General features: G+C 59.6%; 2 protein-coding genes across 3 annotated transcripts; one reads left to right on the top strand and one right to left on the bottom strand.

Moving 5' to 3' along the window:
- Positions 1–229: 229 nt before the first annotated feature.
- Positions 230–19,012, bottom strand: OBSL1 (obscurin like cytoskeletal adaptor 1). 2 transcript variants are annotated; one of them, XM_060106681.1, is made up of 20 exons: positions 17,703–19,012; positions 15,883–16,152; positions 15,547–15,798; positions 15,079–15,381; positions 14,606–14,902; positions 13,061–13,333; positions 11,699–11,971; positions 10,785–11,057; positions 7,679–7,951; positions 6,626–6,901; positions 6,265–6,552; positions 5,801–6,076; positions 4,910–5,179; positions 4,500–4,772; positions 3,221–3,487; positions 2,259–2,371; positions 1,561–1,717; positions 1,225–1,386; positions 814–918; positions 230–507 (listed from the first exon to the last, which is right to left on the bottom strand). In XM_060106681.1, exons 1-20 carry the CDS (start codon positions 18,712–18,714, stop codon positions 230–232), a joined length of 5,691 nt encoding a protein of 1,896 aa, XP_059962664.1. In that variant the 5' UTR covers positions 18,715–19,012. The 2 variants fall into 2 exon arrangements, with proteins under 2 accessions (XP_059962664.1, XP_059962663.1); XM_060106680.1 differs by lacking the exons at positions 230–507; positions 814–918; positions 1,225–1,386; ... (7 more) ...; positions 6,626–6,901; positions 7,679–7,951 and adding an exon at positions 10,086–10,381.
- Positions 19,013–19,782: 770 nt separating this feature from the next.
- Positions 19,783–22,345, top strand: INHA (inhibin subunit alpha). The gene is made up of 2 exons (XM_060106906.1): positions 19,783–20,044; positions 21,408–22,345. The coding sequence occupies exons 1-2, from the start codon at positions 19,783–19,785 to the stop codon at positions 22,238–22,240; spliced, it is 1,095 nt and encodes a 364-aa protein (XP_059962889.1). The 3' UTR covers positions 22,241–22,345.
- Positions 22,346–23,918: the final 1,573 nt, after the last annotated feature.

Here is a 23,918-nt window from a genome sequence, read left to right as displayed (position 1 = left end):
GGAAACAGCTGCCCTTAACCAAGTGGTTCCTGTTGAGAACACGGGACTCCCTCCTCTCCTCAGCCCTGGCTGTGATCTCCCGCCTCCCCATTCCCCACCTCCAACACATCTCAGAAGCAGCTTGCCGTCCCAAGTCTTGGAAAACCTGCAGGAGGTGTGTCTCAGCCCACCAGCTCCTAGGAGACCCCTGGCCAGCCGGCCTGCCTTTCTGACCTCTGCCCCGTCGGCTTTACTCACCCTCTACCAGCAGCCGCGTGTGGGCGCTGTCCTGGCCGGCCTGGCAGCAGTAGGTGCCCTGGTCCTCAGGTCGCACGTCATGGATGACCAGGCTGTGGGTGTGGCCATGACTGCGCAGCTCGTACTTGTCTCCCGGGCACAGCGCGACCCCCTCCCGCAACCAGCACACTTGGCCCCCCGAGCGGGACACAGTCACCTCCAGCACCGCCCGGCGGCCGACCAGAACTGTCTTCTCGCGAGGGGGGCGGCGGCATATCTGGAGAGGCAGTGCTGGGGGTGGAGGACGAGGGCTTAGGTTAATAGGGACACGCAGGGCCCCAGGAGGAGAGACCCATCTTCCCTCCCGCTATGGCCTCCACTCCTGCTCTTAGACCTCTATGCCGCCACCCCGTTTCTCTCTACTCTCAACCCAAAGTCTCCTGCTCCCCAGGAAATGCACTGCTCTCTGTGATCCGCCCCCGGAGAGCCGCGGGAGGAAGGGGTGGGGAAGGTAGGGTTCCTCGGACTAGCCGCCAGCTTGCCAGTTCCAGGGGGAGACAGTGTTCACTCCAGGTCGTCCATGCCCCAGTTGCTTACCCTCCACCTCCAGCTGAGCCACGGACTGGGTGGGTCCCGCCTGGAAACGGACCTCACCAGAGTCCTCCGCGCGCAGCTCGCTCAGCACCAGAATGTGTTTCTTCCCTGGGGGTGAAGGGGGCGCTAGCGAGGCCGGAGCCGCCCCTGGGGAGGGTTCGGGGATGAGGGTGGGGCCTGAGTAGGTCCCCGGGTCGGTTCGGACGCAGTAAATGTGCGCTGGGCGGGGCGGAATTGAGATGCCGAGGGGTAAGAGGGGAGATCCGGGACCGAGGGCTCAGCTGGGGGCCAGAGAGAGATCGAGGGACTGACTGCTCCTTGGGCCGTGGCGCGGGGCCCATTTGACCTGGAGGTGGGACTATCCTGGTAGGGCGGGGCAGCGAGGGGCCAGAGCGGGTAGAAAGTCGGTCAGACCTTCCTGTCGGATGCGGACGCGGCCTCCGGGTCTCAGCGGTCGGCCTCCGAGCTCCCAGCTCCCGGTGGTCTCGACCTCCGACACGGTGCACTCGAACGTGGCTCCGTCGCCTTCGCGGGCGCGCACCGACCGAAGCTCCGAGAGGACAGACACCTTGCGTTCTGGGGCGGAGCCGGGGCCGTGAGGTGGGCGGAGCGGAGCGGAGGGGGCGGTACCCTACCCCGCCCACGCCCCGCCCCCTCCTTAGACGCCCCAGAGCAGGACCCCGGGGCAAGTCCGGTCCGCAGCCCCCGCACCCACAGCAGTGCCCCGCCCGGGCAGCGCCCGTTACCCACCAAGCACCACCAGGTGGACGGGCCCGGCTCGGGCCATCCCCACCACGCAGCTGTAGGTCCCGGCGTCCAAGGGACCGCAGCGTCGCAGCTGGAGAAGGCGGCGGGTGCCGAGGGCCTGGAGTCTGAGCCGAGGGCTGGGGGTGAGCGACTGCCCGTCCTGGAGGCGGGAGTTGCAAAGGGTCGCGGTGAAAGCTCGTCTGGGCACAGACGGCCCCTGCCCTCCTCGTAGGCGGCCGCGCCCTCTGTTTATGCCAAGCGTTTTCGAGGCACGTTTATGCTGTGGAGCAGGGCCGTACCGCGCCTTCTGGGACCTCGCCAGGAGTCTCATTGGGAAGGTGTCACCCTTTGGGGACGCTAGGGCTGAGAAGGGAGCCACGGGCGCGGGAAGCCTAGAGTCATGTACTGCTCATACCAGCCATGCGTGTGGATCCTGGAATCAGGAAACCTGGATTCAAATATGGGCTCTACGTCTGCCCCTGGGCAATACTTCACCCCACGGCGCATCAGTCTCCTTATAGGTAACATGGAGATAATAAGACCTGCCTCACAGAGCTGCTGTAAGGTTTAGAGGATTAAATGTAGAGTAAATCTTAGCAACAGTGCCAGGTGCATGGCTCAGTGAGTATTAGTTATTTCTGTTGGGGGTTGTTATTGCTGTTATGATGCCGTGGTGGGCTGGGCTGGGGCTGGGCTCTGACCTTCTCCCAGGTGACATCAGCCAAGGCCTGGGAAAGTTCACACTCGAAAGTAGCTGTGTCACCCTCGGTCACTTCTAGGTCCTGTGGCCCCCGCACAATGGTCACTGGGGCCTCTGGGAGTGCGAGAAGGCAGACACATTGGGCACAAGGGGTCACTGGTGGGCACATTTAGACAAGGTGATCAACAGAGGCCACCAGTGAGTGGGGGGCATGCTGGGACAAAGTGGTCCAAAAGGGATGCTGGTCAGTGGGGGACACAGCAATATCAGAGGGGTCAACAGGGTAGGAATGGCCCGCTGGGGGTCGGTCACATTTAAGATGGTCAGTGGGGGGTACATGCTGGGGCTGGAGGGGCATAGGGGAAACTGGAGCAGAGATGCCAGTGGAGTTACCCATAGGCAAGCGTGGTCAGTGGGGGCCACACTGGCTGGAATGGACAGGAGATACTGCCCAGTGGGGGACACCACGGGTTCACAGGAGCAATGGGGGGACCCTAGAGCAGATGTGGTCGGTGGGGAACACACCAGGGCTGCAAGCAAAAGTGGGGGACACTGTAGCAGAGTTGCCAATGGAGTCACCCTTTGGCATAGTCAGTGGATTGCTGGGACTTGGGTGGTGAGAGGGGCACACCCAGACAGGCTGCAGCAGGCAGGCGTGGTCAGTGGGCTCACACTCAGAGCGGGCAGCAGGGCCATGGTCAGGCAGACAGACACCACACCGGCACAAGCACCTCACAGCAGCACAGTCAGTGGTCCATTGGGACGGGGGGTTGGTGGAGACACACTCAGGCAGGGCACTCACTGGGGCCACACATGGCCAAAGGGTCAGGGGAGTGAAACTCTGGCAGGGAGGTCAGTGAGGGCCACACTGGGACAGGGTCAGTGGGGGCCACACAGGTAGTGGGATCGGTAGAATCACACCCAGAGCAGTCAGCAGGCAGGCAGCGGTTCCAGAGGCCGCACCTCTCACAGTGAGTCTGGCTGCACAGCGCAGGGCATCCGCAGTGAAGGAGATGCAGCCCGAGTCGGCCAGGCCCAGGCCACTGAGTACCAGGCAGTGAGCACGGCCCTCTGCGTGAATATGGCACGTGGTCCCTGGCTGCAGCCGGACTCCACCCCGGGCCCACTCCCCGGTCACATCCTCCTGGGACAGCTCCAGCTGGAAGGTGGCGCTGCCCCCCTCGATGACGGTCACATCCTCCAGAGGCCGCAGCACCCTTAGCTGCCTTGCTAGTGGGAGGAGATGGGGGAAGAGGGAGGATGAGGGCTCCAAATCTGGGTGGGGCTTTCGGGTCCCCACCCTCCGCCCCCCCGCCTGCCACACACACACCTTGGCTCTGCCTGCACCACCCCTAACACCCAACCCCGTAAGGCCCTATAGAACAAAGTTCAGAACCAGGGTGCAGGAAGAAGGGAGCAGAACCATTCAGACTTGGGTGGAGAGAGGGGCTTACTAGGGTTAGGAGAGGGGATACATGAAGGGGGTGATGTGTGGTTAGGGGGTGAGGAGTTTGGGTGAGGGGTGCTGTGACGCTGGACGAAGCACAGAATTTGAAGTCAGACACACCAGGACTGGACCCTGCCACCTAGTTTGTGTGCTGTGTAACCTTTGGCAAATTGCTTGACCTCTCTGGGCCTCAGTTTCCCCAGCTATACAAGGTTAATAGCATTGAGACATGGGTTTATTGTGATTAAATGAATGAAATAAATTAGAAGAGAATACACATCACCAACAACCATTTACCAAGCTCTCTGTGGGTATTTCTCATATTATCCCAATCAATGTTCCCAAAGACCCTTTTTAAAGAGAACTTGGCTCAGAGAGGTTAAGTAATTTGCATGAGGTCACACAGTTAATAGAGGGCTCCCTCTTGGGGGTGTGGGTGCTATTTGCCAACCATCCCTGCTTCTCAGCTGGGCCCATGTATCCTGGGGCAGGTGACTGAAGGATAAACACGGCAAGTCTTTCTGGAGTATAATATTTACGTTTATAGCAAAGCCAACTTGGACATACGAAATGGAATGCAAAATCCACATGGACTTCTAAGGTAAATAGAAAACATTAGAAAAAGAAGAGTTTTGCTTTGGGCAGGTTGCTTCAGGTCACACTCCTGGGGGTCAGCCAGGGCTGACTTGCCTTGTGGCGAGGGGCACTTCGGTGGGGGTCTGAGGGGCCCTGGGCCAGCGAGGAGAGACTGTGCCACGGGGCGGGCGATGTGTTAGGAGAAGACGGGGCACTCACGCTTCACGCTGAGCCTGGCCAGGGTGCGATCGTGGTGGCTCTCGCAGCCGTAGGTGCCCTGGTCGGCCAGTACGACGCCGTGGATGAAGAGGCGGTAGACGTGGCCATCCTGGGCCGTGGACAGGCGGGAGTCAGGTGGTAGGGGTGCCCCACCTCGCACCCAGCGCACGGCCCCTGCCGCACCCACTCGGCCTGTCTCTACTTCGAGGCACACGTCCTGGCCTTCCTCTGCCCTCACGTCCCGCAGCCGCCGCAGGAACAGCAGCTCCGTCTCTGGGGAGAAAGAGAGACGGGGCCCTGGAGCCTGGTGGGCTGGCCCCCTGCTCCCTCTCAGGGATCTGTCCCGTTATGGCCGGGGCTGGGAGAATAGGTTCAGGAACAAGACTACTGTGTCTCCATCAGGACCAAACCTCGAACATGGAGCCGGGCACTTGTGGACGTGCCCCCTGCTTGGGCAGTCACGGTCCCCGCGTCCTCGAGCTGGCAGCCTCGCATGGTCAATATGCGGCTTGACCCATTTTGGGCCATCTCTAGCTGGGGCCCTGGGGTGACGATGGCCCCATTGTGCAGCCAAGTGACGTCGGCGTCTGGTGGGGAGACTTCACACCGGAACGTGGCATCATCACCCTCGTGGACAGTGAGTGGCGTCAGCTCCGAGACCAGCTTCACCGGCGGTGGTTCTGGGGGGTGGGGTCAGGCAGTGAGGTGGGCTGGGTCTTTCCGCCTCCCTCCTCCTCATCCCCTTTTCATCCCCTCATCTCCAGTAACAGGCCCTCATCCTCCAGTTATTGAACAGAACCTTCCTGAGGACCTACTGTGTGTCAGCCATGAGGTGTTTCAAAGGACAAGATGTCAACGCCCTGCTACTCCTAGCCACCTCCGCCCAATGCTGGCCTGGCACCCACCTGTCTGACGCCCTAGTAATAGTAGGTCATTTACTGTGGACCCAATTTATCTCATTTAACTGTCACAGCGGCCCTACAGGACAAGCACTGTCCCTCCACTTTGGAGCTGGGGCTCAGAGAGTTTAAGCAAGTTGCCAGTGTCACACAACTACTGGGAAGCAGAATCCAGATTGGAACCTGGTGTGGGCGGCGCTGACTCCAGAGCCCTGCTTTTAACCACTGGTCCGTTTCCCTCTATTATTTGAGGGTTCCTGGAAAAGGGAGTCCTGAGCCCTCATCCCAGGAATAGTCACGCATGCGTGGGTTGGAGCCAGAGGCAGCGAGCTGGGGTCAGGGCACGGGGGCCCAGAGTGGTTCGGGCGTGTGGCCCTTGGGGCGTGAGGGGTGCACTGCTACCTTCCACGCTGACGAGGAAGATGCGGCTGTCCTGGGGCGTGTCGCACAGGTACTCCCCGGCGTCCCTGCTCCGGGACCCCTGCACCCGCAGCACCTGCCTCGCCCCGTCCTGCTCCAGCTGCACCCGCCCCTGGCTCGCCAGGCGCTCGCCATCCTTGTACCAGCGCACGGGGCCCCCCGGCCCGGAGAGGTGCACCGCCAGCTCCAAGTCCCCGCCTGGGGTGCTGCGAACCTTCGTCTGGGCTGCCTTGGGGTCCACCACCCGCACGGGGGGCTCTGTGGGCTCAGAGCCGGGGGTCACCGGGAGGGAGTGGCTCGTGGGCTGGGAGGAGGGCAGTGGGAGGCAAGACGGGGAAAGGGACCGAGAGCGGTGGGGCAGGGGGTGGGCCAGGTGTGCTAGAGAAGGGGGAGACTCATGGGTTTCGGGGTGCGACTCTCAGGCTTCCTGCCCGGGCTATACTCACCAGCCACTTGGACGGTGAAGCTGAGGCTGGGCGCCCCCGGGGCTGCCCCTGACTGGCAGGTGTAGAGGCCTGCGTGGACCGGGTCTGCAGCCCGGATGCAGAGGACACGGCGGGGGCCCTCGGCTTGGAGCTCCAAGCCCTCACCCTCCTGCACCGGCCTCCCGTTGTGGCTCCAGAAGACGAGGGCGCCAGCCCGGGACAGTTCACAGCTCAGCACCAGCGGCTCCCCGGGGGCCACGCAGAGCGGGCTGGGGGCTGCCTCTGGGGCAAGGAACTGGACTGGGGGCTCTGGACAGAGAGGAGAGGTATCAGCTCGGTGATGCTGCTACATCCCGCACCTTGGCTGGCCGGGAGCACCCACCATCCAGGCTGACGTTGAAGGTGACGGCTTCATCACGAGTCTCACACACATACTCCCCGGCGTCCTCAGGCTGGGCGTGGGGCAGGGTCAGGGTGCGAGTGGGCCCCTTGGCACCCAGCTGCAGGGCATCTGATGCTTCCACCTCCAGCCCATCCTTGTACCAGCGCACCTGGGACCCAGCCGGGGCCACCTCGCAGCGCAGCTCCACGCGCCCTGGAGCCCCGAACTGCAGGTCCAGGGAGCGGGCCGCCGGATGCACAATCCTCTCTGGAGTGGCTGGTGGGTGGATAGAGAGAGGGGAGAGTGGGCTCGGCCAGCAGGCCTCTACCTGCCTCCCCACTAGATTCTCAGCCCTTTGCAGTGCAGCTCTTGGGAACGGTGCCACCTACAATCCGTGGGCACTCACTGGGCGCCAGGTGTTGTGCTAAGCGCACTGCAGCTCTTTTCTCAGCTACTCCCGACTCCCTATGTTGGCTTCACTTTATAGCTGAGCACCTGAAGCCTCTTTATAGAGAACTGACTTGCTCTAGGTCACATGGGAAAAAAAGAGGTAGACCCACACTCACAGCCACATCTATCTGACCCCAGTGCACATCCCTCCCTACCCCACCCGCACTTCCTATCCCCTTTGCCTGCTCCGCCTCCGATCACCACCTGAAAAAACATCTGTTTTCCTTATTTTGCTGTCTGTCCACTCTCACGAGAAGGCAAGCTCCATAAAGACAGGTTTTCTCTCCTTGGTTCACTACTGTAGCCCTCAGCATCCAGAACAGTGCTGAGCACGTCAGTATTTGCTGAATAAGTGAATGAATGAGTGCTCCTGGTTGCTGGGCTCTCCACCAGGTCTCTAGTCATTGTCCTGGTATGATTTGGGCAAGTCAGGGCTCTCTAATGGCTCAGAATGAGGAGGCTGGGGGAGGGGGAAGGCTGGACAAGGGGAGAGCCGTGTGCAGCAGTCAGGGACCCTGAAGGTGCAAGAACTGGGAGGGTTGGGTGTCTGTCCCTCAGCCTCCTGCCTCTTTTCCTCCCCAGGGTGTCCCAGAGACTGCCCACCTGTGACGGTGACAGTGAAGAAGGCTGAGTCGTCTCCAGCGTCGCACACGAACTCGCCCCCGTCCTCGGGCTGGGCCGCAGGCAGCACCAGGCGGCGGCGGGGCCCATCACTCTCCAGCACCAGGGCCTCGCTCTCCTCCACCTCCAGCCCATCCTTGTACCAGCGCACAGGGGCGTCCTCCCGCGACAGCTCACACATCAGCACCACACACTCCAAGCTCACGGCGACCAAGGTCACCTCGTCCCGGGGGTATATGATGCGCACCGGGGGTTCTGCAGAGTGGGGACAACCACAGCCTGTCACAAACTCACTGTCAGCCTCCCTGGAGCCATCTGGCAGCATGAAGTCCCGGTCACCCACAATTGTAAGAGTAATAAGGGTAATAATAGGTCCAAAATCTGTTCTCTGAAACCCCTGGGGCCAGAAGTGCTACAGAATCCACAATGCTTCTGATTCCAGAAATGGTGCGTTTATCATACATCACCTACTGCCCTCAGCCCCCACTGTGGTCCCCCCATAATCAATCACATTAACATTTCTGCAGTGTAACATACAGATAGATTCACCCTAAGCAGGCTAATTAAAAAGTACAAATAGCTTCACAGAGTTAAGTTCAGATTTTACTGAAATGACTTTTAATACCAAACTTACAAAAAGCCTTTTGATTTTGAGCAGTTTTTTTTTAAATTTCAGAATTGTGGATAAGGGATGGCAGATTCGTAATAGCAAGTACTTATATACAGCTTGCTAGAGTTCCAGGAACAGTCATAAGCACTTTACACCCTCATAGCAATCCTAAGGAGTAGGTATTATTTTATACCCATTTCCCAGATGAGGCAACTGAGGCATGGTGTGATTAAGCAACTTCCTTATGGTCACAGCTGGCTATACCTACTCGAGGGCAGGAGGAAGAACTACCATCTGATAAAGGGAGGGTCAGACTCTGCAAGCAGTGGTAAGGACTCCAAGCCAAGGCTTGCAGGAAACTCAGTAATGAATTTTGCATCTGTGCATGAGTTGTCAACACCTAAGATTTCCCCAGGGATATTAAATGCTGTTTCTAGGAGTTCATCTCCAGCTTCTCCGGAGTGGTCAGTCTTTCACAGAAAAGAGCCATGTCAATATTGGTGGTGACCAGTGCACTGAGCCCGGGCCTGCCCATGATTTCACGTACCTTGGAGGTCTCCCAGAATCATGTCTCCAGGACACTTTTGTGTTCCTTTAGCATTTGGCCCCCTTGTGGCTGGGCTGGGGAACTGCTAGCTTCCTGGCCTAGGTCTTTGCAGAGGCGTGTACGGGCAGATGTGCCCATCAGTGCACACTCAGCCCTTGCCTCCGCCTCCTCCCTGACTGGGCTTATTCTAAGAGTCTACAGGATGCAGGCTGGTTCTCTGAGGCCCAGCAGCACCAGTAGATTGCAGAGTGCGGCTGCCTGAGTGGTGGGGGAGGTGATGGAGGCAGTGGAGTGAGAATAAGGTGCAGCCATGGGGCTGGGGGGCCTGCACAGCTGCGGCCCTCAGCTTGGCATCAGACTTGATTCTCCTGGTCCATGCAAGGTGTGTTGTGTGAGCCTCTTATGAAGAATCTGGTGTTTTGCGGGGAGGCCAGTTATGCGCTGGAATGTGTGTGTCTGCGGCCATTATGTCTGGCCAGGGGTTGGGGCGGGAGAGGTTGAAGGGAGTCACTAAGGGACAGAATATGTGCAGAAAGGTCTCTTCGGCTTTGTGACTTGTGTGCTTCAGGCTGCACTATCTGGGGTGCAGGGAGTCGGGGGGCCCTAAGTAGCTCAAGCCTAGGCTGAAGCATTGTTCCTAGGGCAGGGCAGGGGCAGGGCAGGGTAACCAGATGATGCCAGCATCAGGATGGTCGCTCCAGTGCAGCCAGTGGGTTCTTCTGTGCCACCCAGAGCTGCCTAGGTCCCACCCTCCCCACCCCCCTCACACACACACTGGGATTGGCGCTGTGGGCTGCAGTCCCAAAGTTTCTGGCACTGAACCGTCACTTCCAGAGTCATCCTGTGCTTTCCCGATTTGAACATTCTCCCCCATTCTCCCTCTTCAGCCCAAACCCTGACCCCCACTTAGCTAACTCAGCCGCTGCTCCAAATGGCCACTTTGAAGGCACTTCCTGCCTGCCAACCAGGTCAGCAGCCCCCAGCTTTGGGTACCCACTGCACCCTATCACAACACCCGGCAACCCTCACTCTGAGACCCTCTAATGTGCCCGGCTCTCCTGCCAGTCTGTGCACTCCCGGAGGGACGTGCGCGCACGCGTCTGTGAGCTGCTGAGTGGCCGTCCGGAGCCCACCCCGGGTGGCACGGCGACCGACTTTCCCCGAGGCCCTCCCTGACCTCCAGCTCTGCTCTCTTGAGCCCTCACCCCTCACAGCATTTGTCACGAGGTGTCGCTGTACATTTATTTGCGTGTTTATTGGTTAAACACAGGGGTCGCAAACTCAAATGCCCACGGGGGCCAGGTCAGGTCAGGTCAGTGGCTGAAGTGGTCTGGGGGGAGCAAAAAGGAACAGCGGGCAGGGTGGGACAGAGGAATGGGGGCCCCGTGCTACAGGGGCAGCTGCTACTCAGCACCAGCTGTTCGTCGCCAAGGGGGGAAGCGGGACCAGAGGCGCCGGGTCTTCGGCTTTTTCAAGAGGACGCATAACTCCGGGTTGTTATTTGAACTGTCCTGACTTTGGTAAGACTCTGCAGGCCAAACAAAACATATCTGTGGGCTGTATGGGGCCCTAGGGACTGCCCGTTTGCGACCCCTGGTTAACGGCTGCCTCCCCAGCTCTCTGGCAGCTGGGAGCAGGGACCATGTCTGCAATACGCACCAGTGACCTGCAGCGCCTGGCCCAGTGCCTGACACAGAAAGTGCCCAGTAAACGAGCCGGCAGAGGATAGCTATTCCTGGCCTTGGGCGCCGGGGAGGAGCCTGCTTATTCGAACACAGATCCTGGGGTCTTCCGGGCAGGGGCCCCCGGTCCATGCACCTGCAGCCCCCCTCCCCCCTCCCCCCCACGCTAGCTAGGGGCTATGTGGCCAGCTCCCGCAAGAGCTCAGGACTGTCCTCTGGTGACCGCGGGCAGCTGGGGTGGGCCCACACCTGTGACAGTGACGGTGAAAGAGGCAGACTCGTCATCGATTTCACACAAGTACTCGCCCGAGTCCTCCAGCTGGACGGCGGGCAGCACCAGGCGGCGGACGGTGTCCTCCTTCTGCAGGAGCAGCGCGGGACTCTCCACCACCTCTTCGCCATCCTTGGTCCAGCGCACCTCGGCCCAGGGCCGGCAGAGCTCGCACGTCAGCACCACACGCTCCAGGCGCACGGCTGCCACATACACCTTGCCGCTGGGGTACACGATCCACGAGGAGACATCTGGAGGACAGGGACAGCTGTGGCCGGGTGTCAGGGGCTGGGGCCGAGGTGCCTGGCTGCCCCACCTGATCCACGCCTGTTCCCTACTCCTGGAAGGTGGGCTGTGTGCTGAAGAAGAGGGTCTTCCCTCGGACCGTGGCTCACAGCTGCTCGGACAGTCACTCACAGTTGGGGCACGGTGGCACAGTGGGGACTGTGGTGTCAGCCTCGGCTGTAGAAACTCTCTACATTCTCTGGGTTGGGACAGGGACAATATGAAAGGTAGGACTGGGGAGAGGAGGGTTGGGTGCCCAGGTGGAGCGGGGGTCTCCTGCAGGCCTCGGACCTTCTGACCCCTCAAGTGCCTGGGCGCACCCACCCTGAACCCTGCCCTGTGATAGCACTGCCACCCCTAAAGCTCCCCTCGGAGGATCTTCAGAACAGAGAAGGCAGGCGTTCCTCTGACTGATGTAGCTGTGACTGGTGTGTTTATGACAATGCATTTTCTGCGGGTGACTGAACCCCAGGGTGCAGAGCATGGGGTGGGGAGAAAGCTAGGGGAAGGGAAGCAGGGGCTGGGAACAGTGGCCCAGGAGTGTGCCAGCCGCCCAGGCAGGGGCGGGGCGCACCGTCCCCCTCCTGTGGGCCGCCTGGAGCCCCACCTGTGATGGTCACGGTGAAGTAGGCGCGCTCGTCCCCAGCAACGCACTGGAACTCGCCCCCATCTGGAGGCTGGGCGGCGGGCAGCACCAGGCGGTGATGGGGCCCCTCATTCTCCAGCACCACGAAGTCGCTCTCTTCTACCTCCTGCCCGTCCTTGTACCAGTGCACGGGGGCGTCCTCCCGGTCCACCTCACAGGTCAGCATGACGCACTCGGAGGTTATGGCGTGCACAAACACGTGCTCCCGGGGATCCAGGATGTGCACGGGGGGGTCTGGGGGGAGCAGAGATGAGGTCACGCAGACACCCCAAAACAGGAGACATGAGTGCACACTGGCCGCTTGGCTGGGGTAGGGTGCTCTGGGGCAATGACACGGACTACTGGGGGCGTGGCAGGTGAGGTGTGACAGATCACATGGCACTGGAGTGCTCTGTGAGTTCCCAGAGGATCAGAGGGGCTTGGCTGGGGACACAGAGGGCTTTGTCTAGGCTGAGAGGAGGTCACTGTCACAGGTCACATCAGGGCCGTACTTGCTGCTTTTTCAAGGAAGCCCCCGGAGGGCTGATTGCAGGACGGGGAAGAGGTGGGAACAAGTTAGGGGTGATACCGTGGGGCAGCTCTCCCTACAGGTAGTGAGTTCCCCGTCACTGGGTACATTCAGGCAGGGGCCAGAGGACCTTCTGGCAATGGGGCCACTCAAAGTGAGAAGATGGAGCTGGATCAGTGGTTCCTGAGTTGCTCTCCCAGAGTGGATCTCCAGGCTCTGTCCTGGATATTCTGGCTCCGGAGGCCTGGGGGAGCCTATGCACTTAGGGCTTCCAGGGTGGTTCTGAAGCAGCCAGACATGTACTGGCTTCTGAGAGCCTCTGGACCACTGCACCTAAAACTTCCTTTTGACCCTGGCCGCCTGGGGCAGTGGGATAAGCAGTCCTGGGTGTGAACCCAGCTGGGGTATTTGCTGCTGTGTGATCGTGAGCAAGTTGCATAACCTCTCTAAACCTCAGCTGCTTCATCTGTGAATGGAGATATACTGCCCCTCACGTAGTTGTGAGCACTGAATGCAAGTGTACATTTGAAGTATACAGCAAAGGAACTGGCTAGTAGGTGTCTAACAAATGTTAGCTCCCACCTCCCTTCCCTTAATTGAATTGAGCCCCCCCCACTTTCCCACCAGCAAAGGCTACATGGGGGCCAAGTGTGCTGGAGGGTGGTGCATGGGCAGTGTGATCTGCAAACATGTCCCCTTGCCCCCTAGGGCCCCTCGGAAGGGACCCCCAAGCAGGCAGACCAGGGCGGCAGGGTTCGCACAGCCCCCAGGGTCAGCCTCAGCTGGGGGAAGCCCAGGCCGCCACGGTCCCTGACCTTGGACGGAGACGTTGAAGAAGGCTGAGACCCCTTCCGTTCTGCACTCAAACTCGCCACTGTCCTGGACCTGGGCCTCAGGCAGGATCAGGCGGTGTTTGCGCCCATCCATCTTCACCACCAGCGACTCGCTCTCCTCCACCTTCTGCCCGTCCTTGTACCAGCTCGCTGGGAAGTCCACCCGGGAGAGCTCACAGGTCAGTACCACCCGCTCCGAGGTCGTGAAGGTCAACGACGCCTTGTCCTGGGGGCTCAGGATGTGCACCGGGCTCTCTGCTTGGGGAGAGGTGTGGTCACGTGCGGCACCCTAGTTGTGCTCTGCCACCCCAATAAACACCCCACTCCAGGGTATGTGCTCAGGGTAGGGGGGTGGGCACATCAGGCCGGATGATTGCCATCGATGCATTTGTTGGTTTTAAAAATTAGTTTTGGGCTGGGACTTCCCTGGTGGTCCAGTGGTTAAGACTCCGTGCTCCCAATGCAGGGGGCACAGGTTCAGTCCCTGGTCGGGGAACTAAAATCCCGCAGGCCGCATGGCGCAGCCAAAAAAAAAAAAAAAAAAAAAAATTTTAGGCTTACACACCAATTCTTAAGAGCAGTGGTTTTAGTGTGCATAAGAATTCCCAGGGAACCTGCTGAAAATGCAGATTCTTAGGCCCCTCCCCACAAGCGTGCAGGGGCCCGGGAATCTGCATTATAGACCAACCTCCAGATGACTCTGATGTTGGTGAACCTGGGCTGCATTTTAGAAACGCTGCTCTGGGTGCTGGTTATTTCTCACTTTGTCCTCCTCCTGGGATGCTGGCAGCTAACCACCTCGAGGCCCTGCACTTGAGCACTGAGGAATTCCTTGACTGGCCAAACTCCAGCCATGGTGCAATGGCAAATGCCAGCATGTTCCCTGCACTTTCAGACCCCTACCAAGATCTGCTGTCCTCGGGGAGGCCTCACGCCCTCTCCTTCCCTCTTTCCCCAGGTGGCAGAGTGTGATTCTGAAGCCAGACCGCCTGGGTTCATAATCCAGCACCAGCACTCATTAGCTTTGTGACTTTGGGCAAGGCACTGGACTTCTCTGTGCCTCAGTTTCCTCATTTGTAAAATGGGATGACAAAAGAACCCATCCTGTAGGGCTGCTGAGAGGACTGTGCCCATTAACATATATAAAGCGATTTAGGATTGTGCCTGGCACACAGAAAGTTGCTCCGATAGCGTCAGCCATTGCGCGACAGGGCAGGAAGCAGTCAGGGGCTACAAGCCAAGGTCTGCGTCTCTGAGATGACGAACGTGACAGAATCCTGCAAACCACCAAGTGCCCCAGAGAATCTGGATACGATGCTGGTGAAAATAACCAGGGGTCCCCTATACGTTGCGCATGAGTTGAAACTGGACTTCTGGATCACTGAGCCCTCTGAGCTGGCTCACCATGGATGATCCTTACTCTCCTGGCCCAGACGTGAGAAGGAGCAATAGCATCTGCCTCATTTTGCTAATGGGACTTCTGTGTCTTGACCCTATCTGCCCACCCTGGTCCCCACCTGCACGAACCTTGGATGGTGAGGGCAGCCGAGTCCTGCACACCTGGGCAGCTGAAGCCAACCAGGGCCCCGCTGTCCTGGTGCTTGACAGCTTGCAGGATGAGTCTGTGCTGCAGGCCCTTCTGCTCCATCCGGTACCGTAGGGCCCCAGGCTCCACCTGGCCCTCTGGCTCATTACTCTTGAGCTCTTCCCCATTAAGGAACCAGGTGCCCTGGATGATGGTGGAGAGATCGAGGGAGAAGACGGCATCTTCCCCGTCATATACCTGCACGTCGTCCAGACCGGCCACCAGGCGAGCTGTGGGCACTGAGATGGGACAGGGTTCGGCCATCAGAACCAGGGGGGTGGCAGAGGGCAGCGACTGGCAGGTAGAAGGCATATAACAGGACAGGGACTGAGGGCCGGGGAAGGGAGGAAGGTGATGGGGAGGGTGCGACTTGGGGTACAGCGGTTGTCAGCCTGGGCTGGCAGGACCAACTCACCGAGGTGAGCAGACCCATGGAACACGACATGGGAGCTGCGGCCGTGTTCGCTGACGGTGCACACGCGGAAGCGGTAGTCGCCCTCGGAGGGCACACAGTCTCCCGGCACCTCCACGGCCCCAGCTTTCTCAATGCTGAAGCACTGGATCCAGTCTTCTGAGCCCACCTCCTGCCGTTCCAGCCGGTAGATGAAGGGGGTCTCGGGAGCTGGCTCAGGAGGCTTCCAGGTCAGCAGGACCGTGTTCTTGTGGCCCTTGAACATTTCTGCCAACACTGGGGGTCCCGGGGGATTGTGCTTGACGCCTGAGACAAAGGCAGGGTTTGCGTCCGAGCCCTGCTCCAGCCTCCCACAGCCCTCTGACCTTAAGTCCACTTTGCCAACCCAGACTGTGGCATCTGATCACCTTCCAGCCCTGACCCTCCCGTCCAGCCCTTGAGGAGGCTGCCTAGGGGTTTTCAGGCCCTCACATTTGACTCTGAGCAGAGTGGTGGTACGGGAGTTGCCCAGGCTGAAGGTGACCTCGCCAGCATCTTCTCGGGTGACCCCTGGCAGGACCAGGGCATGCATGTGGCCGGAGCTGCTCTGGCAGGTGGCCGGCAGGTCCTCCCCATCTCGACTCCAGCGCCCTTCCACCCCAGCCTCGCGGGTCTCCACCAGCAGCACCGCGTTCTCTCCCTCAAAAACATCCAGCTTCCGGGGCAGCCGCTTCAGAATGGGCCCTGAGACACGGATGGGAGTCCGTCAGCCCGGGGTCTGGGCATCTGCCTGCCTCGGTCTCGGCCTCCTCCCACTGGCCAGCCGACCTTTGACCGTCACGTTGGCCACGGTGCGCACCCGGCCGCGCATCTCGCACAGGTAAACTCCGTCGTCATCTGCCTTCAGCCTGTGGATGATGAGGCGCCGGACCGTGCCCTCCTCGATCTGCTCGTACTTGCGGCAGGGCAGCAGCCGCTGGTCCTCGCGGAACCAGGCCGTGGGAATGCGGGAGTTGGGGACTTTACACTCCAGCACCACAATCCCATGCTCCCGGCCCTCCACGTCCTGCAGGGGCCTCGTGAAGCGGAGGCGAGGCTCTGTGAAGAAGGGAGAGACCAGAGAAGGCTCTGGAGAGGGCCCGACCAGGGGAAAGACTCTCCTCCCATCATCTACTGCCTAAACCCACATTAGCTCCAGCCATTTACTCTTCTCCCAGAGCCAGCAGGCATTGTGGAATCAGAGAAACCCCCAGAAGGGAAGTCAGGGGACCCATATTCTCATCTGACCCTGACACTCGCTAGCCACATCACCTTGACCAAGGTCATTTTCATGATCCTGGGTCTCGGTTTCTTTACTCGTAAAGTGGAAAAGGGGATGGAAGGGCTTGGACCACATCAGTGATTTTCAAATTGTTCCCTGGGGTCCTTCACAGGCACCACACACAATTCTGCAAAGGTTTGAGTTGAATTTCATTTTGAAAGTACTTTAACCACTTTCAAAACTGCATTTTACAAAAAGAAAGCACGATGATGGGAACGGCCAGTGGGTTCACTTGGGCTGCTGGGGAAGGACGTCTGTCTTGTCATGCAGCTCTGGGAAGCTCTGCCATCATGTTGGGCTTTTCTCTCCTCAGGGGGTTTAGAGTTCAGCCCTGCCCGGCCAGTTTGTGCACATCAAACTGTACCCAAGAGGCCACCACTGTGGCACGGGTGCCACATGCTTGACTGCGTACCAGGCAGGGCTCAGGAGATTTGCCAACTTTTTTTCCTCTGAGGGGAAAAGGTTGGGTAATAACTAGTGAAGGTATAATGTCATGAGTTGTGATGAACTCCTGTTATGGAGAGCTTTAACTTCCAGTGTGAGTTTGGGGTGTTTTCCCTCCCTGAATTTTCTATTTATGAGCAATGTAAGCATTTATTAAATACTGTTGGGGACTCAACTTTGATATATAAATTTCCTCTCCTTCACCTTCTTCTTGCAAACCTGAGAGCAGTCTAATGAAAGAATAGTCAAAAATTGTGGGGCATTTTTTTTTCTCCCTCAAGTTTTCTCCCTTTGGTGCGAATCAGGAGTTTCTCAATGTGACACCTGCAACTAGGCCTTCCCCATAGGGCTCACAGACTAGACCCAGTTACGTATGGTTAAAATGTGTATATTCAATAAAATAGACCCCTTGTTCTCACTGATTGACTTTATAAGTACATGTTATAAATTTGGATTTAGAAGTTCACACCCACAAAATGATCCTTTTATCTGTCTTATTTATTGAGGCCCCAGATGGGATTTCCATCCGGGGACAGGTTGGTGAAATAACAAAGAGGTTGAAATAACAAAGAGGAGTTGTAGGTACCTCTGGGTCTGTACATGAATCATTCCTTAAAGCCCTTTATCTAAGAGTGATTTTCCACCATCTGCCTCAGAATCATTTGGGGAGCTTGCTAAGAACTTCCTGGAGTAGGTACCCTGCAGACCTACTAAATCCGAATCCCTGGGGGTTGGGAGGTGGGCGGGAAATGGCATTTTAATACTCAGTCTCCCTTACCCCCCACCGTCTTCTGGACACTGAGTGGGGCTGGAGTTAGGAGGGTCTGGGAGGGCGCTGGAGGCCCCTCCCCAAGGTCCCGGCCGCCCGGGGGCGCCGCAGTACCTTTGACATGCAGCTGCACGGCACTGAGCGTCTGGCCCGCCGAGTTGCGCGCGGCACACACGTAGAGCCCGCGATCCTTGGCCTGGCAGTAGAGCACCTTGAGCACGAAGCCGCCGTCGCGGTCGCGGTACATGAGGCGGCGGCGGTCAGGGAGCAGCGGGTGGCCCTCCCAGTGCCATTCGATCTCGGGCTCGGGCTTGCCCATCACGTAGCAGCGGAACTTGGCGTGCTTGCCCTCGTTCACCCAGAAGGTCTTGGGCGCGCACTTGAGCGGCTCCACCACGGGGTTGGGGGCCTCGTCCGGGTCCTCGGGCGGGCTCTCGGGGGGCTGCTGCACCTGCAGCAGCGCGCCGGCCCGCGCGTGGCCGTGCGCGTTGCGGGCGTGGCACACGTAGACGCCGGAGTCGGGCAGCCGCGCCGCCAGGATGCGCAGCGCCAGGCTCGCGCCCGGGCGACCCTCGGCGCGGCCAGGTTCGAGGGAGAAGTGGCTACTGTCCCACACTTCGTCCAGCGCCATCCCGTCCTTCTCCCAGTACAGCGTCGGCGCGGGGAGGCCCCCCACCTGGCACTCCAGCACCACCTCCGCCCCCCGCAGCACCCACTGGGACCGGGGCCCCGTCAGGAACACGGGGGCGCCCTCCCCGGCCCCGGGCGGCGGCCGCGGGCGTTCGGCAGGCTGGGGCTCGCGCTCGGGGGCCGGCGGCTCCAGCACGGTGACGGCGGCCGCCGCGTAGGCCTCTCCGGCCGCATTGCGGGCGCGGCACACGTAGACCCCCGCGTCGGTGGGCAGCGCGCCGCTCAGCAGTAGGCCGTGCTCGGCGCCGTCCGCCGGGAAGCTCAGGCGCTCCGAGGCCGCCAGCTGCTGCCCGCCCTTCTCCCACACGACAATGGGCGGCGGCTCCCCCAGCACCACGCACTTGAGCTCGGCCTCGGCGCCACTTACCACCCGCACGGGCCGCGGGAAGCGCAGGAAGCACGGGGGGCTCCCCTGGTCCCCCGAGCCCGCCTTCATCGCGGCGGCGCGGGGGAAGGCCGGGAGCGGCGGGGGAAGGCCGGGAGCGGCGGCGGGAGCCCGGGAGGCGGGGCGCGTCTGGGGACAGGGAGCCGGGACCCGCGGAGCTTTTCCCTGGCCGCCCGCTCCCGGTTCGCCTGCTTACCCTCGGCCCGGAGCTGCGGCTCTGGCGGCGGCGATTCCCGGGCCGGGGCCCAGGGTTCAGGGGGCAGTCCTTCCTGTTTGCCTCCCCAGCGAGGGGCCCCTCAGCCTCCCCTGCCTGCGGCCTGGCTTCCTGCTCTGGAGAGCCAGTCTTCCCAGCCCCCTCCCACAGCCAGGGCCTCTTTCCCCTCCTCCCTCCCACCTCCAGCCGCCAGGTCCCCAGCCGCCCGCCAGGCTTGGGCCTGAGTGGCAGAGGCGCCTGCAGCTGCCAATCCCCAAAATATTCTCTGATGACACAGCTGGAGGACAAGAGCCCAGACTGGCTCCTCCAGGCCAAGTTTAGAGCAGGCAGGACCACCTGCCCCCCGCCCTAGCCCCAGTTCCAGCCCCCGCCCCAGCCCTCCCCCCCAGGACTGGCCCAGCAGCTACATGGTTGAAAGGGGCCCCAGAAGCTCTGAGGGGCTGGCGCGCTGTGTCTCCCTGACAAGGAACGCTTTTAGGAGCTGGCAGACCCCAGCTTCCAGGCTCCTGCCCCACCTGGTGTCACCTCTGCGCTGGGTGCTGGGTTGTGACTCACTGTGTGTGTGTGTGTGTGTGTGTGTGTGTGTGTAGCGGGGAGGGGTTGTACGTGTGGGTCAGGTCACTTGGGGTGAAAGCCCTCGCCAGCCCCTCCCCCACATTCCTGGCGGGAGTGGGAGATAAGGCTCAGGGCCACAGACATCTACGTCAGAGATAGGAGGTCTCAATGCCATGGGCAGGGGCAACTGGACTGCGGGGCGTGGGAAGGGCTGGGGAAGACTGGGGTGAGAAGGGTAGAAGAGGGCGGGTGGTGGGATGGGGAGGGCAGAGTGGGGAGGCCTGGGCAGACCCTGGCAGAAGGGGCACGGGGCAGGGTGCGAGTTCACCGCTGGCAGGGCCAGGTGAGCTATGTGGCCTCAGCTGCTCCTCTTGCTGCTGGCCCCACGGGGTGGGCATGGCTGCCATGGGCCGGAGCTGGACCGGGAATTTGTCCTGGCCAAGGTGAGGACCCTGTTCCTGGATGCCTTGGGAGCCCCTGCAGTGACTGGGGAAGGTGGGAGTCCTGGAGTCAGGCGTCTGTCCCGAAGACATGCTGTGAGGGGCTTCATGCGCAGAGGCTCTGAGCCCAAGGAAGAGGATGTCTCCCAGGCCATCCTTTTCCCGGCTACAGGTAACGAGGGTGGGGAGCTGGCACCTTGACTTTGGTAAACAGTGTGGTACTGCAGGGGCTTGGGAGCCAGGCAGGTCTGCGTTTGAATCCCAGACCTGCGACTCAACTGGCCTTGCAGTAATGGACCAGTTACTGAAGCTTCCTGAGCCCCTGTCTCCTCATCTGTAAAAAGGGCAATAATGCCTACCTCTCAGGATTAAGTGAGATGGTGTATCTAGCGTGCATGGTTCACAGGAGGCATTTGGGAGATAGTCGTCTGGGAGGCCAAGGGTCTATAGGGACAGAGGTATCTGGGCATGGGCCCCTTCCTGCCGTCTTTCCTTCTATCTTGGCGTTTGTTCCCTGCTCCAAACACTGTTTCTTTAGCCCCAGGTAGCTGAGACTTGAGAAGATATCAGGGATGCAGGAGAAAGATTAGCTGGGAAACTAGTCTACCTTCTCTTGAGTTCTCTCCTCATCTCCCCATGTTGCACTGACTCAATGAGTAAAGCCCTCCTCTGGCTAAACTTTCTTGTAATCTGGCCCGCTTTGCTCTCAGAGAGGATCCCTTGCCTCCCTGCACTTCGGGCCCCGTGCAGCACAGTGAGTGTGGCTTTGGGATCAGGCAGAATCCCAGCCTGGCTACTTAGTAGTTAAATGACAGTTCATCTTTCTAAACCTCTGTTTTCTTATCTGCAAAATGGATCAATTGTGAGGTTTATATTGAGATAACCCACATAACAGTACAGCCCCAGTTGCCAGTTCTTCAACTCATGCTGGTTCATGATCGTTTGGTGCCATCTATATACCTGTCAGGGGAAGGATGCCAACTGCATCTTCTTAGAAAGCACTGTCCTCGTTCTGAGTTACATCCTTTCTCCTCCCCCCTCCTCCTTCTCCTTCCTCTTGGTGTTAACCTGCCTTTTTAAGGTGGAATTATTTTAAAGACTTTCTCATGCAATATTTCTGACACATAAAAAGACATAAAGAGTAATATAACGAGTGCTTGTGTACGCAGCATTCAAGGTACCATTTCACAGTATCACATGAACAAAAATTTAAATATAACTATCAGTTCTAGACGTCGATGAGGGGAGAAAGTGCACGGCCTCTTACACATCGCTGATGGGAATATTAATTGGTAAAACCACTTCAGAGAGAAGTTGGCAACGTCTGGTGTTTTTGTAGTCCTTTAATGATGAAATAACAAACGGGGAGCCTCTGTCAGTTTCCCCCGAGACTGAGGAGGGTCCCGCATCTGGCAAAGCACTCAGTAGAGCGCTTGGCAAGCTCATGAGTGGCAGCCACATCCCTCCTGCTGAGGAGGAGGGTCCCGGGTTCTGCCAGTCAGGGCTGCTCTCTCCCTTCCCTCTGCCTCCTACAGGTGCCAGCCTCGGGGACGAGCCAGCTGCCGGAGAGCTGGCCCAGGAGGCCAAGGAGGGCCTCTTTACATATGTGTTCCGGCCATCCCAGCACACACGCAGCCGCCAGGTGACGTCGGCCCAGCTATGGTTCCACACGGGACTGGACAGGCAGGAGACAGCAGCCGCCAATAGCTCTGGGCCCCTGCTAGGCCTCCTGGCACTGTCATCCGGGGGTCCCACAGCTGTGCCCATGTCACTGGGCCAGGCACCCCCTCGCTGGGCTGTGCTGCACCTGGCCGCCTCTGCCTTCCCTCTGCTGACCCATCCCGTCCTGGTGCTCCTCCTGCACTGTCCTCTCTGTTCCTGCTCAGCGCGGCCCGAGGCCACCCCCTTCCTGGTGGCCCACACTCGGGCCAGGCCTCCCAGCGGAGGGGAGAGAGCCCGCCGCTCCACGCCCCCGCTGCCCTGGCCTTGGTCTCCCGCCGCGCTGCGCCTGCTGCAGAGGCCTCCGGAGGAACCCGGCGCGCATGCCGACTGCCACAGAGCGGCCCTCAACATCTCCTTCCAGGAGCTGGGCTGGGAACGGTGGATCGTGCACCCTCCCAGTTTCATCTTCCACTATTGTCATGGGGGCTGTGGGCTGTCCACCCTGCCGGACCTGTCCCTGCCAGTCCCCGGGGCACCCCCTACCCCTGTCCAGCCCCTCTCTTTGGTGCCAGGGCCCCAGCCCTGCTGCGCTGCTCTCCCAGGGACCATGAGGCCCCTACGTGTCCGCACCACCTCGGATGGAGGTTACTCTTTTAAGTATGAGACGGTGCCCAACCTGCTCACGCAGCACTGTGCTTGCATCTAAGGGAGTCCTGCTGGTGGCCGAGTCCCCACCATTACCAGCCTGGGGGAAGGGCAGGGTTCCCACCTCCCCGCTCCTTCCACCTCTCTGCCTGGAGGCTCCCCTCCCTATGCCGTCCCTGTCCCACGGGTAACGTGACAATAAACAGCATAGTGCATATGACTCGGTGTGTATTCTTAGGCTTCTCTGACACGTTGTGTGTGTCGGGGTGAGGTCTGGGCCCCGGGAGCATGGGATTGTGGGATCTCAGGTCACTCAGCCTCACTTGACCTCAGAGATGTGGGGTTCACCAGCTGTAATTGGATGTGTATCTGGTAGGAAGCTACAATGCTTGGGGATGACAAAAGGGTGCTTCCCAGCTCAGGACAGCCACTCTGGAGCCAGAACTGGCCCTCATACAGGCCGGACCTGATGTGTCGGTTGGGTGGCCTGCTGTGCACATCTCATAGTCCCAAGTGGCCTAACCGCCCCCTCCTTGCCACGCTCTGCCCTAGCTGATGGGCGCCTAGCTCAAGGTCAGGTGATTTATAGATGTGCCCTGTGTATCTTTACATAATCCCTTAACTCAGCCCTTAGTGTCAGACGGTGGAAAGGCAGAGAAACCATTTGCTCTTGTGTGAACTTGTGCCCACACCGAGAGCCCAGAGTGCACAGAGTCCTCTTCTTTTCTTTTCTTTACGTTGCATCTCCTTTCAGTCCATTCTGCCCCACCTTGACTGGGCCCCGCTTCCCTGGCCTTCCTGCTTTCTTTTTCACTCTCCTCCTTCTCCACTTGGTCTTAGTATCCTCCTGCCCTGCCCTAGGTCCTGGCTCTCAGCCAGTAGGTTCCATCCAGTCTCCCTTTAAGGTGTGTGTGTGTGTGTGTGTGTGTGTGTGTGTGTGTGTGTGTGTGTAGGGGGAGGGTTGGGGATGTTCAGGTCCCTCAGATTGAAACTCTAGAGCACTTTCTGTTGTTGACTGCACAACTGCAATGTGTAGTTGTGCTAACACAAGACTCAATGGGGTGTGGAGTGGGCCGGTAAAGTTCCTGCCCCAGGAAGGGGTGTGGAGGGGGGACAATCCCATCCTGTCACCTTAGGCTAATGCCTTCTCCCTGCTTGAGCTGAGCTGGGTGAGCTATTGTTCCTCACAGCACCAGAGCCCCCAGGGTAGCCCACTCCCACTGCATGAGGCCGGGTCTCAGTTGATGCTGCTGCTAGGGAGTTGGGAACCCGCCTGTTCACAGGCCTGGGTCTCTCCCAGCACCTTCATCGACACCCAGCATTGCAACTGGTATACTCAGGGCCCCTGGGCTCCCTACTCAGGCGGGGGACTGGGGAGAGGGCTGGTTGGGCTGGGCCAGTGGTGGGAATGGGAGATTTTCCTCAAGGCCGTCTAAGCACCGCTCTCTCCCTGTCTGGCTTCCCTTGCCTGGTCCCCCCTGCCCTGAGCGAGGCTTGTCCCTGGGATCTTCAATCCTCCTACTAGGCGTAGGATGCTCCCTCTTCCTGCTGGGGCCATCTAGGACCCTGTGATGTCCAGACTTTCCCTGTGCCAGGGATGTGGATGTCATCTGAGGGCTGGGGACACTCTACCTAGGGCCACAGGGTTCTCTACTAGGCCAGTTAGCAGATGGGTGTTGCTAGGGAAGTGTTTTCACATATCTGATACAGAGTGAGAGAAATGAGTGCCACGTAGTAAC

This window comes from Mesoplodon densirostris, chromosome 8 (assembly GCF_025265405.1).
Source record: "Mesoplodon densirostris isolate mMesDen1 chromosome 8, mMesDen1 primary haplotype, whole genome shotgun sequence".
In the NCBI taxonomy this organism is placed as follows: domain Eukaryota; kingdom Metazoa; phylum Chordata; class Mammalia; order Artiodactyla; family Ziphiidae; genus Mesoplodon; species Mesoplodon densirostris.
The sequence above is the reverse complement of the archived record's forward strand: the minus strand, read 5'-3'. Positions and strand labels throughout refer to the sequence as shown.

What these genes read in the sequence shown, in the direction of transcription:
- OBSL1 (XM_060106681.1), bottom strand. Translation starts at nt 18,714, where the DNA reads ATGAAGGCGGGCTCGGGGGACCAGGGGAGCCCCCCGTGCTTCCTGCGC. An exon ending in CTTCACTGTCACCGTCACAG is followed by an intron (nt 6,902 to 7,678) that starts GTGGGCAGTCTC and finishes TCCACCCACCAG; the next exon opens with CCACTCCAGAGAGGATTGTG. An exon ending in GGCTCAGCTGGAGGTGGAGG is followed by an intron (nt 508 to 813) that starts GTAAGCAACTGG and finishes CTCCACCCCCAG; the next exon opens with CACTGCCTCTCCAGATATGC.
- INHA (XM_060106906.1), top strand. Translation starts at nt 19,783, where the DNA reads ATGTGGCCTCAGCTGCTCCTCTTGCTGCTGGCCCCACGGGGTGGGCAT. An exon ending in CATCCTTTTCCCGGCTACAG is followed by an intron (nt 20,045 to 21,407) that starts GTAACGAGGGTG and finishes TGCCTCCTACAG; the next exon opens with GTGCCAGCCTCGGGGACGAG.